This window comes from Eumetopias jubatus, unplaced genomic scaffold (genome assembly GCF_037043125.1).
Source record: "Eumetopias jubatus isolate StellerSeaLion01/CBP00866 unplaced genomic scaffold, mEumJub1_p1.0 scaffold_10, whole genome shotgun sequence".
Classification (NCBI taxonomy): Eukaryota; Metazoa; Chordata; class Mammalia; order Carnivora; family Otariidae; genus Eumetopias; species Eumetopias jubatus.
Genome location: NW_028274816.1, coordinates 74,644,259 through 74,661,632, shown reverse-complemented (window position 1 = coordinate 74,661,632; position 17,374 = coordinate 74,644,259). Strand labels below are relative to the sequence as shown.

At 46.2% G+C, this 17,374-nt stretch overlaps 1 protein-coding gene across 1 annotated transcript in view; it reads left to right on the top strand.

Annotated features, from left to right (window-relative positions):
- The window catches only part of DNAH9 (dynein axonemal heavy chain 9), a 371,410-nt gene that overhangs the window by 14,982 nt on the left and 339,054 nt on the right, over positions 1-17,374 (top strand). Inside the window, exons 5-8 of the mRNA XM_088027042.1 lie at positions 2,760-2,971; positions 4,526-4,759; positions 10,466-10,633; positions 12,020-12,136. Coding sequence (XP_087883168.1) covers positions 2,760-2,971; positions 4,526-4,759; positions 10,466-10,633; positions 12,020-12,136 — 731 coding nt within the window. The remainder of the gene's footprint in view (positions 1-2,759; positions 2,972-4,525; positions 4,760-10,465; positions 10,634-12,019; positions 12,137-17,374) is intronic.

Here is a 17,374-nt window from a genome sequence, read left to right as displayed (position 1 = left end):
ACAATAGAAATCCTCAAAGTATATATAACTGAATTCTGATGATGCAAGGAAAGGAATTTTTCTTGAGAGAGAGAGTGAGAGGTGCAGAGGGAGAGAGAGAATCTCAAGCTGACTCCCTGCTGAGTGCGGATACTGATGCAGGGCTCCATCTCACGACCCTGAGATCATGACCTGAGCTGAAATCAAGAGTCACACGCTCAACTGACTGAGCCACCCAGGAGCCCCCAAGGGATTTTGACTAGGGGGTTAGGCAAAGGCATGGTCAGAAATTTTGATGGGGTCTTCTGAGAATAAAAAGATTTTAGAGGGATGCCCAGCTGGCTCAGTTGGTGGCACACGCGACTCTTGATCTCAGGGTTGTGAGTTCGAGCCCCACATTGGGTGTAGAGATTCCTTAAAAATAACGACTTAAAGTTGTTTTTAAGAAGATTTTAGAGGCTGGCAATTGATCTTCCCATTTCTAATTTAATTTCAGAGCATCTGTCTTGATCCTAGAAAGACCCACTGTGTGTATTATTCCTATTAGTCACGATTAATTCTTTGGCTCACTGATGGACTGAAGGGAGGGAGAAAAGAATATCCCTGGATCGGTGGGCATGAACTGGAAAACGGTGAAAAGGAAAGAAGGAGGTTAAAAGGGTGGAGGCAACAATGTGGGAACGAGATTGTCAGAAGTGGAACAGGCAATGAAGACCCTTGGGCCACGGGAAGCAACAGGTCCTCGCTGGAGAGGTCTCATCTCTGGCCACCAGGGGGCAGGACTGGCATTGTACGGCCTGGCAGCCAATCAGGCTACTTGCAGGTGGACATGTGTACAGGTCAGCATCCAGCGGTGGGCTGGAGCCAGCTGGGACTGGCCTGCGGTGTCTTGTGAGAGCCTGCTGTATGCAACTCTTCAAATCCCCCCTCCCAGCACTCACTCAGAGAAGTCGAGTTGGTAGCTAGAAATCAGACATGGTGGGAAGGTCGGCAATATCTATACCCCAGAAACTGGCAAATGCTACGTGTAGTAAAGGCTTTTGTCCCTGAAGAGCCTGTTGTCAATGACTGACCAGCCAAGCACTGGGCATCCCTCTGCAACTGGCTGTTTATATTTACAGTTTTTAAGAGGTGTGAGCCTAATGTTGTGCATTTCTTTCTTCACCTGCCTTGTGAGCCAAGTTGTGATCGCACCCCGGACTGGGCGAGCCAGCCCTCAATCCCATGCCCTTAAACATCTGGGGAATGCCTACTTATAGGATTAAAGGATTAGAAGGTTTGACTTTTTGTAAAGGTATCATAAAGAGAAGTCTTCTCTAGCCTGACGTCCTGGGCCTCCTCTCTTGCGGCAGGTGTGAAAGCTAGAGCACGTGCCCATTAGCATGGCTGCTAGAGCCGAGTACCTACCGACCCCACACAGTGGTCACCACCCCCCCTTCAATTTACCGTGATATGGGACTTTCAAAAACTTGATTCGAATGCGACTTCCCACTTGGGATATAAACTACAAACGTATGCATCGCAGCTCCTGGTGGAGTGAGCCCCATAGCCATCAAGCCCCAGAGCCATCAAGCCAGGGTTCAACCCTGAAAACTTGGGGTGATCTTGCTTTGGCTCAGCCAGGCAGGGCTGGCTGATTCATGGGGAGAAGACCCTAGGCAAGATATGTAGGTTTTGATTTCTTCACTTGTTTTTTTCCCTAAGATTTACTTATTTATTTGAGAGAGAGAGAGCATGAGTGGGAGAGGGAGAGGGAGAATCTCAAGCAGACTCCCCGCTGAGCAGCTGAGCCTGACATGGGGCTTGATCTCACAACCCTGAGATCATGACTTGAGCCGAAACCAGGAGTCAGACACTTAACCGACTGAGCCACCCAGGCGCCCCTGATTTCTTCACCTGTAAAGTGGGAGTACTGATGCTACTGCACAAGGTTTGCAATGAGATGGTTTATGTCTAGTGAGTAGAACAATGCCTAGCACACTGAAACAAAATAGTGTATATTTTGAGCTTCCTTTAGGATGAATGCAGAACTTCATCCACACAATATAACCTAAGACCATCTGGTCTTATTTGACAGTGCCTGATTATCTGCCCGGGAAAGAACCAGCCTTTATAAATCAGATCAGTTTCATTCAATGGGCTTTTGCGTTTCCTCTCAGTTGATCTGCAGAATTAGTCCCCAACACTACTGGGTTTCCTCCTTTCCCTCTCAGTCTCCACAAGGTGACTAACGAAAGGCACCTCTCTTTCCTTGGCTGTGTTCAAAGGAAATGGTGGGAGGTTGTCCCGGCTTTGAAAATCTTACCGTAATCAGTCTGTGCTCTTTCTCTATTCCCTGTGACTGCTCCTCGGTACCGGCTCGCTGAGACACTTTATTAGCAAATATTTATCAGAGACATTACCTTTCATGGATCAACCTGCTCGGGTCCAGGGGCTGTGCTAACGGTGTACGGATTCTGTTTGTGTTGCTTTAGTCAGAACTTCCCATTTGAAGGCAGATCTTTCTGACTCTAAAGCTTGTCCTTCCTCATCTACTTTGGATGGCCTCAGACCTAGCAGGAGCAGAGTATCTTCTACATACAGGGCACTGGACTGGGGAAGCAGAGAAAGACAGAAGTCCAGATACGGGGCTTTTGTCAGAGAGACTCGTCGGACCATTATCTCAGCTGTCCAGAAATTCTAGACACTGCTCTGCAGGTCCTTCGGTCCCAGGCACCTGGGCTCCACTGGGTGGGTATGAGCCCCAAGCAGGGAACGTGACCATCTTCAATTCCTTCCAGCTCTGACAGAGGCACGGGACATCCGAACGCACCTGACGCCACTCTCCCGCCACCTGGAGCTCCTCGAGAGCCTGGAGTTTCCCGAGGTGAAGCCACGGCTGCGTCCCCTGCTCCACGTGGTCTGTCTGATCTGGGCCACCTGTGAGTTCTATCGCTCCCCGGGGCGGCTCACCGTATTGCTCCAGGAGATCTGCAACCTCCTCATCCAGCAGGTCAGCCGTTCCGGGATTCCTGACCATCTCCCCCCGGGGCAGGGGCTGGGGCGGGGGCACCGAGTCACAGGAAAGAGTAAAGGGTGCACTTTTTTCAGGGCAGGGAAATAATTATGGTCCAAAGGATTCTCACGCTTCAATTATTTTACTGTCACCACCGATAAGTTATAGAGGTGTCCTCAGCAGTACTGGTATATGTGGGAGGACCAGTCTTCCTTCCCCCTCTGCCCACGACTTGGGGTCAGGCAAAGGGTGGCCATGGTGAGTTTCAACCTCAACGCTCTGTGCCCATGGTCAGCGGCAAAGCCCAGCAGTTAAGAACGCTGCCTCCAGAGCCAGACGTCCTTGTACCAAATTCTGCATCACCACCTGTTCGCTGTGTGTGCCTGGGCAAATTACTCACCTCCTCTGTGCCTCAATTAAGACGAGGACCTATCTGCATCCAGTGTGCCCATGCCATCCACGTACTATGAACTCAGTGCCTGTGAGCTAGAGAGAGACAGCTTCTTGGACCACACACTCCACACTCCTCCTTAGGGACTCCGTTGCAACACCAACCAGCACAGCATAAACCTCAGGCAGTCTGTCTGTAAACAGAACTTGGGACCATAATGAGCCTTGGGTGATCTGCCTCCCAGATTGGCTTCTTTTACCTCTAAGGAGCTGGGACCCCGAGAACACAATGAACATATATAAAGAGTGATTGGTAACTAACATCTGCAGAGCACATTGCAGCCTGCCAGATGCTGTGACATTCGAGACCTTGCCACTTTCAGATGAACCCTGTGAGATGGGCAGGGAGAGCCTTATTAATTTGTTTAAAGATTTATTTAAAGATAAATTTATTTAAAGATAAAGATTGAGGAGGTTAACTGAGTCACCAAAGATCACCCAATCCAGGACCGGAAGCCAGTTGACTACTAGACCAGCACCCTTCCATCGCTGCCTGTTTGTCAGCCAGGATTCTTGTGGTTGGAAGGAAAAGAAAACCCAACTAAAACTAGCATTGACAAGAAGATAATTTATCAGTTCATGTACCCCAAAAGCCCGAGGTAAGGCTGGCTCCAGCCCTGGCGGACAGGAAGGGCTCAGATGACGTCACCAGAACGGGGTTATTTCTGTCCCACCCAGCGGCGGTGAAGGTGGTTGTCCTGATTCAGCCTCCTAGCTTTCCAGGTTCAAGGCTCTTGGAAACGGGTTCTCATAGAATTCTTGCTTTTGAATTACTTGACTATAGAAAGCCAATTAGTCACAAGAGAACACCCAGGAAAGAACACCTCCCCCAGCCCCAGCCCCAGCCGGCCCAAATGAAGTTCACCGTGGTCCCTCTGCTTGGCACTGGCCCGTCCCTGAGCCAATCCCACACAGTCTGGCTCGAGCCCAGGTCCCAGTCCACCTGCGAAACTGAGGATGGGGTCAGAGGTCTCCTAGAGGATGCTTCTGAAAAGTACTCCTTTGCCAATTATTCCATTCAGAGTCGAGGGGATGGGCAAAAATTGTAGGGTGCCCTGTGCCCGTGCATGCTCAGCGCCCCCTGATCTGTTTGCGTCCCAGGCCTCTAATTATCTCCACCCAGAGGGCCTCCTGAGAAGTGAGGTGGAGGAAAGTCAGAGAAAACTGCACATGGCCGTGGACACATTGAGCTTCTTCAAGCAGGGGTTTCAGGACAGAAGGGAGCATCTCTGTACTTACTTCAAAGAGAACCAGGAGGTCAGGCAGTGGGATTTCCAGTCTTCTTTGGTCTTCGAGCGATTGGATGGATTCCTGGGGCGGCTGCTCATGGTGCAGGTGAGTGTTCTCGTTCACTGTCAGGCTCCCGGCTGCACACAGGAGGAATCAATAGCAGGAGAAGGCGGGCAGACGAATGGAGGGGATCCAGAGAAGGGCAGACACAGAACCAGGGAATGTCACTGGGGCGTATTAAACGCCACGATGAATGTGAAACAGGTGTGTTAACTGGGAGCAGGAAAGAGGGCTCCCTAATCCAGAGGGGCTCTGGGAAAGAAGGGAGCATGAGAGGAAATACATATCGAAACTGGAGTAGGACTTCTCCAGGGAAAGAAGACGGGGAAGGGCATAGAGACAGAGAAAGTGTCTAAGCGAGAGAGCCAGAAGCTAGATCTTACGCGAGGCACACCTTAAATCCTTCACCGGATCGTGGAAAGTACAAATAATTGGCATCTAGCTTTACCCTAAGTACCTCCTGCTTCTCTGTCTTCCTCTTGGGATCAACCCCTTCCCCGCTGCTTGGCCCAGGTGACAGACCTGCTCCAACCTGCCCAGCCTGGCGACCAGCACCCCCTTGCAGGCTCTCCTCGCCCCCGGCAATGGAAGGGGAGCCCTGAGTCGTCAGGCCCTGTGCACACGCTAACGATATGACTTTGCATATACACAGCTATTCTAACATCGGGGCATCTCATCTGCTGGGTGTCTTCAGGAAGCACAAGCAGCGATGGCCACCGGTCTCCCAGGAGTTACCCTCACCAGCGGCTCGCAGGCTGCTCTCTCTCTCTGAATCAAGGGCACGGATGCATAAAAAGCAGTTGCCCCAGTTTAGTTGGAGGATGGCTTGAATGTCACCACGCTGTGTCTTCCTGCTCCTTCCCCTACGCCAGCCTCCTGTCCTTCGCTCTGGCTTCCCTCTCCGCTCTGAGGTCAGATCCCCCTCTTCTTTCCTCTTCCTTCCTTCCTTCCCTTCTGCAAGTTTCTTCTCCCTAATGTTCGCTCTGACTCATCCCCTTACCCTCCGGCCCCCCCATCGCTTCCCTCCTGGGCTCAGTGCAGAGGACACGGGGCTATTGATCTTCTGGGAGCATATTTCATGTGGCCCTGTAGTTAACATTCTGTGTATCTCTGTGATCAGTGCCCTTTTGAAACGGGATTAATCTGCTTCTTTCCAGCAAGAATTAACACGAACCTCACCTTCTTCATCTTGCTGTTCTAACATGTGGCCACCGAGACGTGGGCAGCAGGAATTAACAGATACACGAAGCCACGTTAGTGAAATGACACCCGTACCTTTACCTTTCTGCACGCCCATGGCCGGGGTTATGTTGTAAAAAGGCTGGCTTTTCATCCCTGCAGCTCCCTTGGATTTCTTCCCCTCTGCTTTGTATTGCTTTTCTCCCTGCTCTTTGGCACAGGAAAGTTTTATTGTGCAGATGGCCTCTTCCCTCTGGGCACCTGCTAAAACAAAAGTGGGGGCTGGGCGAGGAGGGGGCTGGGGGAGCTGTAAGTTGCTGAGCAGAATCCGCAGGTCTGAGCGTGCAGAGGGATTGTGTTCTCTCAGCTTAACCTCCCCCTCCCCCCACCCCCACTCCCGCCAGGATACAGCTGAGCTCTGATGGAGCCAGCCCTCAGGGAGGGAAAGGAAGAACAGGAAAATGAAGCACTGACATGTTTCAGGAGCCTATCTCCTGCTCCGGCGGGCCGCCGACATTCAGCCAGAGCTGGGCATCCGTGCCCTCGCTAAGTGTGACTCGTAAACTCACCTGCCTGTGGTCCCAGGGCGCAGGGAGATTTGGCTGGCGTTTGCAGCCAGGGACATAGTATCTTTCCAGCAAAGTTGTGAATCTCCCAGGGAGCCCCGAAGGTCCCCATCCCTGTGTCCTGCGTTGAGAGGGTTTCAAACTGACTTGGGGCTTTTCTTTTGCCCTCATACACTCGATTATGCCTTTTTGTACCCAGTTTCTACCACCTGATCCCTACCTCTTTTTTTCTAAATAACCCATTTGGGTCAAATTATAACCTACCCCCCGTGCGTGAAAGGTCCTTAGTTCTTGGACTTTATGACTTCCTAAGGAAATCCCAAAAGTATATAAAATCTGCAATTGGAACAGTCAAAATTCAAAGGGGAAAAAGGGGTTCCGCTGCCTCTTGATTCCCTCCCTCACCCTGCCTCCCAATTTGGTGCTCCAGCGCGCGCGCGTGCGCACACACACATACGCACACACACACACGTGCACGTGCGCACACACACACACGTGCGTACACACACGCACAGTGCATATACACACGCGCGCGCACACACATGCACACACACGTGCACGCGCGCACACACGTGCACACACGCACACGCACACACACACGCACACACACACACACGTGCATACACACCCTGCGCGGGGTTCATTTTTGTGCCCTAGTCATGGAGAGCCTGCAGACCCCCTGTTTCTGTTTCTGCCTGCAGCCTCTTCCCTACAAAACAGTGTCCTAAGCAGCTTGGAGAGAACCTCATTTCTTTCATTATCAAATTGCTGTAAAGCTGTGATTCACTTGGAGACAAAATGATTTCCTGCTGAGGCTTTATGCGAGGTGATTAGCAAGGAGAGAGGTAATCAGCTGACCTAATATGCACCGAGTTTCTCCGCTCCTTCCACCATCTGCAGCCATTCTGCTGCCTCCTTCATTCTGAGCCTAATTGGGGCGGCTTCCCTTTCAGCCTGGCCAGAGCATGTGGCCACGTAGGAGACCATTAGCTGCATAAGGTCGGCCTCTGTCGAAAGGTAAAGAAAACAGTCTTTTACCCAGCGACCTTTCAAGATTTTCATCTGTGAATGCCTGCTTTGTGCTCTCCCTTAATGAATTCTGAAGACATTTCTTTTAAGATAGGTGGCGTGACCTCTCCTTCGAGACCAGGCTTGTGTTTGTGGGGCTGGTCATTATCCCGGCTTTCGACTCCATGCCTCACGGGGCCACAGCACAAATGGAGCCCTCCCCCACATCACTCCTATTAAAGGTTGCTCGTCGTTGCAAAGAATAGGGCCCAAGCAGGGTTGGGTGGACCCAAGGACTTCGGGCCCTTGATCCTAAGATATTTTTAAGTGTCAGTTAAGCCTCATATTGGCTTGAATTGCCTTTTATCTGTCTTGTGAGGATTTCTAAATAAACAACGAAGAGAACTGATGTTCAAATATGTTAAGAATCAAACTTGTAGTCAACCATCGTTACAAGGCATCTGTTTCCACAGTTGGGAGACAACTTTCTGCCTGATTCAGGAATCTTCTCTACAATGCCTCTGAGGTTATACTTCTCCTAAAATCCCTGCCGTGGTGGAGAGCTCACTACCTCTCTTAGTGCTCCATTCTATAGTCGGGCATTTCTAGCCATGAGACGGTTCTGTTTTATTAAGTGGAACCACATGAAACTGCCATTTCGGATAGGTCAACATGGTCAAGTACAAGACATGTTACAGATGCAACCTGCAAGTTGAGGCCAAATCCACTTTTTTTCCTCTTCCCTCATTTGCCTTATTTCTGCCCTCTGAGTAGGACCATGCTAGGTTCTGCCTTGCACTTGACCGAGGCCCTTCAAACACTTAAAGGCACAATCCCACCATGCTATGTAATGTTCTTTTCTTGTCTAATTTTTCTTATTTTCTCCAATTGCTCTGGAGTCCCTGGTTCCTAGGTTCTCTGCCGACCTGTCGCCTTCTGGAGGTGCTGTAGCTAAGTGCGAGTTTACAGATCATGTAGTTTTTCATTCAACAAATGTTTCTTCGGCATCTAGGACTCCCAGGGGCTGAAGATACCATGGTATTCCTGGGGCCCAAGACCCTGCTTCAAGTATCCTTGAGACTAAAATAGTGCAACAAAATAGCATCTAGTTTTCCGATGTCATCAAACCTGTCGAGATGCATCTGTCTTTTAACGTGGTTAGAGAGTATTTTCTTAAAAATTGAAAATGAAATTCCACGGAATTAGGAAATATAAGTATCCAGGTGACATTCCATAGCACAAATACCTTTCTCCTATCACACTGATTACAACTAAGCACTTTTTGAATGATTTGATTTACTATTTAAGTCAGTTTCATTTAAATCAAATTCATTCCTGTTTTCCTCCCTGTGTGTAAAGTTGAACCGTGTTTTTAAATAAAGACTGCCCCATTTCCCACCATCAGAGGCAAGAGCCCCTGGTCCAGGTGGATGTCTTCCTTCCTCTTCCTTGGCTGGTTCTCTCCTCTTCTCTCCTCCCCGACTGGAGCTGCTTGCTGACAAACATGCCTAAGCACAGCCAACTACAAAGGTTGTTAGATGGGCTGCCCCAGGCTTCGAGGTACCCTTCTGGCAACGTGGGTCAAATCAGCCCCATCTTAGCACTTCCTGGTGCCTGTGTCGCTATGACGGGACTTGGTGTCCCAGCGAGAGAGAAAGGAGTTGGGCAGGCTTTCACTAGGGCTGACTGGTCTACCCGCAGTGGTGGCCCTTGGCAGCAGGGACTTCCTGGAGTGGAACCAGGACCCGCTGGGTTTTCTGCCCTGTAACACAGTGTTCCCTCTACCTGCTCTTCAGATTCCCTCAGGGTAGAAGGCCCCCTCTCGGGGGTCCACACCAAATGTGTGCCAAGACCACCCAAAGGGCATTATTGTCTTCCTCTCTCCTGTTGAAGACGTGTGCGCCTACACTGGAAGTTGTAACAGAGTCTTGGTTGGCAGGTTCTGTGATTTCAGATGGGTATTCGTGAGAGATAAATACAATCTGTCATGTTAGTGTGTTCTGGAGGCTCCTGTCAGATGAAGCGGCTCCTGGGGGCTTGGGAGGGGGTCCTCCCTGAGGCTCTGGGCTGTCCACCTGTCACTTAATTCTGACCACGGCGGGGACACTGCCCTGTCAATGACCACAGTGACAGTAATACACACTTACTGCGTACTAAGTCTGTGCCAGGCACTGGCCTAAAGCCTAAGCCAGCACTGACTTACTTCACTCCCACTATTATTACCCTGTTACAGATGAAGAAGCCCAACACAAAGATGTCATGTAATTGCCTCTGTCACCCAGCCGGCCACACGGGGTCCCGTGGCTGCAGACGCTGGCAAGAGCACCCTGCACTTGACTTTTCTCGGCGGGAGTGGTGGTGTCTCCCTCTTTGGCTTGTGCTAGAGACTATTTGGAGGGTCCGCTTTCCATCAGTATGCCCTAAGATAGCTGTCCTTCTAGAACTAGATGACACGCTCCCTTTGAAATGGATTTTTTTAAAAATCGGAAGTAAAGCTACCCATCACACAAATAATGTTGTTAAGTTTTATTATTTATTCGAGAACACGGAAAGAGGCTGAGGCATAAATTTGATTTTTTTTTTTTTTTTGGTTTGTGTCAATTTTATTTATGTGTACTTTCTCTTTGCTTTGTTAGTGAGTTTCACCAAGGGTTATTTATACCAACCCAATCTGATAATAAGGTCCCGATACTAATCAGCCTTCATATTTTCCTAAGCAACCACCCGCCCCCCCCATGATTTCTAGTCCTTCCTGATACTAATGTGAATGTTATCTGCTGCTGCTACTGTTGTTATTATTTTATTTTATTTTTAACCATTTTATTTATTTATTTGAGAGAGAAACAGAGAGAGTACAAGAAGGGGGAGGGGCGAAGGGAGAGGGAGAAGTAGGGCCCTGGCATTGTGACCTGAGCCGAAGGCAGACACTTCACCAACTGAGCCACCCAGGCGCCCCCTGTTGTTACCATTTTGACTATTTTGTGAATTGTCCCTGCAGGATCTCCTGAACACAGCCCTGGATTTCCACCAACTGGGAAAGCTTGAATTTAGTGGCATCAGAGGGAATGCCCTGAGTCAGCAGGTCCAGCAAATGTACGATGGATTTCAAGAGATGTACAGGGTCTTTTCAGAGTCCTCCTATGACTGCTTGGACCCCCGGAGCATGGTGAGGCTTGGAAAGGCTTACTTGTAAGCTTTTTTCTTTTTCTCAGATGCCTCCAGGCAGGAAGGTCTGGGTGTTTACTTGCATTTTCCCTGTGTATTTCCTATGGCCCTGGTTCCCGAGGGAGTCCTCAAGAGGAGGAAAGAGCCAGAGTTGCAGTGTCCAGGATCAAGGACACAAGAGCCCACATGTCACCTGTAGCTGGGGACATCTGAGACTTGTGGGTCCAAGCCTGCAGCAGGAAAAAAAGCAGCAAAAGTCAGTACAGAGACAGGGAATGGAATGCTGAGAAAGGAGTGACTGAATTATGGGAGAAGGCATTGCAAGAGTATATGAGGGGAAGAGGAGAAGGGAATTGAGCAGAAATCTGCTCTGAGCACCTTCAGACAGTGGGGGGTTAGTTGGCCAAACCTAGAAGATATCACTTTCTAAAAATTCCATGAGTCTGCAATAGGGAAAAAAAGGGGGGGGGGCAGGTAACAAAGCAGGGTATATACCATGTGTTTCCTACCAAATGATAAAATAACAACACACTAAATCCTACACACAGGGACATGTACTAAAATGTTAGTGTGGTTGGGTTTGGGATGGAGAAAAATGCTATGCTTTTCTATTTTTGTCTTTTTGTAAGACTATGCATCAGTGTTGTAATGCAATAATAACAGCTAATGATCGCTCAGATTAGAGATTTTAGTTAACCAAGTTTCTTGGGAAATTTGTACATTCTAAGAAAGAGAACACACTTTGGGCTGTCCAATGAAAGGCAATAATTGAGACATGCTTACACTCAAAATATATGTATATATTCACTGTTGATCTGAAATTTAAATTGAACTGGGTGTCTTACAACTTTATTTGCTAAATTTGGCAACCGAAGGAACAATGGCTAGCTGCCGTCTCTAACCAATTAAAGTGTACTTCGAAGAAATCGTGGGAATTCGTTTAATTGGCTTGCTTTTCTTCTAATGGCCAGATTAGTTTGTTTACACTCAAAAAAAAAAAAATATGGGATTTTGAGTTGGGGGAGGAAGGAGTGTAGGTGGGAATGATAGACTAGCCTCCTTGCTAGCGCTGTTACTGCCAGGGTGGACTTTGGGGTGGTATGAGCTGGCCTTGTGGCTTCGGGAGGTAGGAGAGGGGAGGGGCTCTGAGAGGGAGTGACACAGTGACAGCCTCCCATCTGACTCACTTTACCCTTTTGCCTACTGTCTAGGAAGACAATACTGCAAGAATAGGGTAATTGTCTACATGAGCAAAAACTAATCGATGCCAAGGTGTAGTTTAGAAAATTACAATGAATCCTTGGCATAGCCGATTCAAGGACACAGAATGTAGTAAAGAGCATAGTGGAAATCATGTTTGTCTTCTGTCCACATGACGTCTCTTCAGGAATTCGAAAATGACGTGTGTGAATTTAACCGAAGAGTAGAAGATCTTGACCGAAGACTGGGGGCTGTCTTCAGTCAAGCCTTTGATGATGCCCTTGATTTGGAGCATGCCTTCAAGGTTTGTTCAGTAGGGTGGGGAGTGCAGCTGTGCTCCATTCGCCCCCCACCCTCAGCAAAGGAGGGCAAGGATCCTCTTCCCGCTGTTTTGTTCCTTGCAGAGAGCAATTGTTCCTGTCAGTCCAGTAGAGAGGTATTGTGGGTGAACTAGCTAGGGAAAAAGACTGAGCAGAATCGGGCTTCTCAGGTTGATTATTAATGCTTTTCTAGAAACACAGCGATGTAAAAATACTTTTCAAAAGAGTTTATCTGGAGGTGCCTGGCTGGCTTAGTCAGAAGACATGTATCATATGACCTCACTGATATGAGGAATTCTTAATCTCAGGAAACAAACTGAGGGTTGCTGGAGTGGTTGGGGGTGGGAGGGATGGGGTGGCCGGGTGATAGACATTGGGGAGGGTATGTGCTATGGTGAGCGCTGTGAAGTGTGCAAGACTGTTGAATCACAGATCTGTATCTCTGAAACAAATAATGCAATCTATGTTAAGAAAAAAAAAGAAGAAGATAGCAGGAGGGGAAGAATGAAGGGGAATAAATCGGAGGGGGAGACGAACCATGAGAGACGATGGACTCTGAAAAACAAACTGAGGGGTCTAGAGGGGAGGGGAGTGGGGGGATGGGTTAGCCTGGTGATGGGTATTAAAGAGGGCACGTTCTGCGTGGAGCACAAGGTGTTATGCACAAACATTCATGGAACACTACATCACAAACTAATGATGTAATGTATGGTGATTAACATAACAATAAAAATTTTAAAAAAGAAGAGCATGCAACTCTTTTTTTTTTAACTTTAATTTTAATTTCAAGTTAGTTAACATAGTGTAATATTCGTTTCAGGGGTAGAATTTAGTGATTCATCAGTTGCATATAACACCCAGTGCACATTACACCATGTGCCCTCCTTAACGCCCATCACCCGGTTACCCCATCCCACCACGCCTCTCCCCTCCAGCAACCCTCAGTTTGTTTCCTGTAGTTAAGAGTCTCTTATTTTGGGTGCCTGGGTGGCTCAGTTGGTTAAGCGACTGCCTTCGGCTCAGGTCATGATCCTGGAGTCCCAGGATCGAGTCCCACGTCGGGCTCCCTGCTCAGCAGGGAGTCTGCTTCTCCCTCTGACCCTCCTCCCTCTCATGCTCTCTGTCTCTCATTCTCTCTCTCTCAAATAAATAAATAAAGTCTTTTAAGAAAAAGAGTCTCTTATTTTGCCTCCCTCTCTGTTTTTATCTTACTTTATTCTTCCTTCCCGTCCCCTTTGTTCATCTGTTTTGTTTCTTAAATTCTGCATATGAGTGAAATCATATGGTGTTTGTCTTTCTATGACTTATTTCACTTAGCATAATACCCTCTAGTTCTATCCACGTCGTCGCAAGTGGTAAGATTTCATTTTTTTTGATGGCTGAATAATATTCCAGTGTGTGTGTGTGTGTGTGTGTGTGTGTGTGTGTGTGTGTGTGTGTGTGTACCACATCTTCTTATCCATTCATCTGTCAGTGGACATCTGGGCTCTTTCCACAGTTTGGCTATCATGGACATTACTGCTATAAAGATTGGGGTGCAGGTGCCCTTTCAGGTCACTATGTTCATATCCTTTGGATAAATACCTAGTAGTGCAATTGCTGGGTCGTAGGGTAGCTCTATTTTCAACTTTTTGAGGAAACTCCATACTGTTTTACACAGTGGCTGCACCATCTTGCATTCCCGCCAGCAGTATAAGAGGGTTCCCCTTTCTCCGCATCCTCACCAACATCGGTTGTTGTTAATTTTGGCCCTTCTGACAGGTGTGAGGTGTTTTTGTGGTTTTGATTTGCAAATCAAAACCATCTCATTGTGGTTTTGGTTTGCATTTCACTGATGCCAAGTGATGTTGAGTATTTGTTCACGTGTCTGTTGTCCATTTGTATGTCTTCTTTGGAGAAATGTCTGTTCCTGTCTTCTGCCCATTTCTTGACTGGATTTTTTCGTTTTGGGGTGTTGTGTTTGGTGAGTTCTTTATAGATTTTGGATGCTAGTCCTTTGTCTGATAAGACATTTGCAAATATCTTCTCCCATTCTGTAGGTTGCCATTTAGTTTTGTTGATTGTTTCCTTTGCTGTGCAGATGCTTTTTATCTTGATGAAGTCCCAAGAGTTCATTTTTGCTTTTGTTTCCCTTGCCTTGGAGACATGTCTAGCAAGAAGTTGCTACGACTGAAGTCAAAGAGGTTGCTAGGTTCTCCTCTAGGATTTTAATGAATTCCTGTATCACATTTAGGTCTTTCATCCATTTTGAGTTTATTTTTGTGTATGGTGTAAGAAAGTGGTCCAATTTCATTCTTCTGCATGTGGCTGTCCAATTTTCCCACCAACTTGTTGAAGAGACACTTTTTTTCCATTGGATACTCTTTCTTGCCTTGTCAAAGATTAGTTGACCATAGAATTGAGGGCCCATTTTGGGTTCTCTACTCTGTTCCATTGATCTATCTGTGTTTTTTTGTGCCAGAGCCATACTGTCTTGATGATTACAGCTTTGTAATAGAGCTCAAAGCCTGAAATTGTGATGCCTCCAGCTTTGGTTTTCTTTTTCAACATTCCTTTGGCTATTAAGGGTCTTTTCTGGTTCCATGCAAATTTTAAAATTGTTTGTTCCAGCTCTGTGAAAAATGCTGGTGTTATTTTGATAGGGATTGCATTGAGTGTATAGATGGCTTTGGGTTGTACAGACATTCTAACAGTGTTTGTTCTTCCAATCTATAAGCATGGAATGTTTTTCCATTTCTTTGTGTCTTCCTCAATTTCTTTCATAAGTGTTCTATAGTTTTCAGAGTACAGATCTTTTACTTCTTCAGTTAGGTTTATTCCTAGCTATCTTGTGGTTTTGGTGCAATTGTAAATGGGATCAATTCCTTGATTTCTCTTTCTGATGCTTCATTGTTGGTGTATAGAAATGCAGCAGACTTCTGTGCATTGATTTTATATCCTGCAACTTTGCTGAATTCCTCTATCAGTTTTAGCAATTTTTTGGTGGAGTCTTTCAGGTTTTCTACATAGAGTATCACATCGTCCCCGAAGAATGAAAGTTTGACTACTTCTTGCCTATTAGGACATCTTTTATTTCTTTCTGTTGTCCGTCTGATTGCTGAGGCTAGGACTTCTAGTACTATGTTGAACAGCAGTGGTGAGAGTGGACATCTCTGTCATGTTCCTGACCTTAGGGGAAAAGCTCTCAGTTTTTCTCCATTGAGAATGATATTCATGGTGGGTCTTTTTTATATGGCCTTTATGATGTTGAGGTATGTTCCCTACTTTGTTGAGGGTTTTGATCAAGAAAGGATGCTCTGTTTTGCCAAATGGTTTTTCTGCATCTAGTGAGAGGATCATAGGGTTCTTGTTCTTTCTTTTGTTAATGTGGTGTATCATGTTGATTGACTTGCAGATGTTGAACCAACCTTGCAGCCCAGGAATAAATCCCACTTAGTCATGGTGAATAATTCTTTTAATGTACTGATGGATCTGATTAACTAGTATCTTGTTGAGAATTTTGGCATCCATGTTCATCAGGGATGTTGGTCTGTAATTCTCCTTTTTAGTGAGGTCTTTGGTTTTAGAATCAAGGTAATGCTGGCCTCATGGAATGAGTTTGGGAGTTTTCCTTCCATTTATATTTTTGGGAACAGTTTCAGAAGAATAGATATTAAACCTTCTTTAAATGTTTGGTAGAATTCCCCTAGGAAGCCATCTGGTCCTGGACTCCTGTTTGTTTGGGAGATTTTTGATTACTGATTCAATTTCTTTGCTGGTTATGGGTCTGTTTAAATTTTCTATTTCTTCCTGTTTGTTTTGGTAGTTTATATGTTTCTAGGAATTTATCCATTTCTTCCAGACTGCCTAATCTGTTGGCATATAATTGCTCATAATATTCTCTTATAATTGTTTATATTTCTGCAGTGTTGGTGTGATCTCTCCTCTTTCATTCATGATTTTATTTATTTGGGTCCTTTCTCTTTTTCATACATCTGGCTTGGGGTTTATCAATTTTGTTAATTCTTTCAAAGAACCAGCTCCTAGTTCCGTTGATCTGTTCTATTGTTCTTTTCATTTCTATAAAATTGATTTCTGCTCTAATCTTTATTATTTCCCTTCTCCTGCTGGACTTAGGCTTTATGTACTGTTCTTTTTCCAGCTCCTTTAGGTGTAGGATTAGGTTGTATATTTGAGACTTTTTGCTTGTTGGGGAAGGCCTGTGTTGCAGGCCTTAGGACACTCTTTGCTGCATCCCAAAGGTTTTGGACTGTCGTGTTTTCATTTTCATTTGCTCCCATGTAGTTTTTAAATTCTTCTTTAATTTTCTGGTTGACCCATTCATTCTTTAGTAGGGTGGTCTTTAACCTCCATGTACTTATGGTCCTTCCAAATTTTTTCTTGTGGTTGACTTCAAGTTTCATAGTGTTGTGGTCTGAAAATACGCATGGTATGATCTCAAAATTTTTGTATCATTGAGTCCCAATTTGTGACCCAGTTTGTGATCTATTCTGGAGAATGTTCCATATGCACTCAAAAAGAACGCATGTTCTGCTGCTTTAGGATGTCTATATGGCCCAATGTGTCATTCAAAGCCCTGGTTTCCATGTTGATCTTCTGTATAGATGATCTGTCCATTGCTGTGGGGTGGTTGTTAAGGTCCCCTACTATTATTGTATTATCATCAATGAGTTTCTTTAAGTTTGTTATTAATTGACTTATATATTTGGCTGCTCCCAAGTTAGGGGCATAAGTATTTACAATTGTTAGATCTTCTTGTTGTATAGACCCACTTATTATGATATAGTGTCCTTCTTCATCTCTTATTATAGTCTTTGGTTTAAAATCTAGTTTGTCTGATATAAGTATGGTTACTCCGGCTTTCTTTCCATGTCCATCAGCATGATAAGTGGTTCTGCACGCACTTACTTTCAATCTAGAGGTGTCTTTGGGTCCAAAAGGAGCCTCTTGTAAGCAACGTATCAATGGGTCTTGTTTTTTATCCATTCTGATACCATGTGTCTTTTGATTAGAGAACTGTAGGGCACTTACACTCAGAGTAATTATTGAAAGATATGAATTTAGTGCCATTTTATTACCTATAAAGTCACTATTCCTGTATATTGTCTCTGTTCCATTCTTTTTTTTTTAAAGATTTTATTTATTTTATTTGAGAGAGAGAGCACATGAGAGGGGGGAGGGTCAGAGGGAGAAGCAGACTCCCTGCCGAGCAGGGAGCCCGA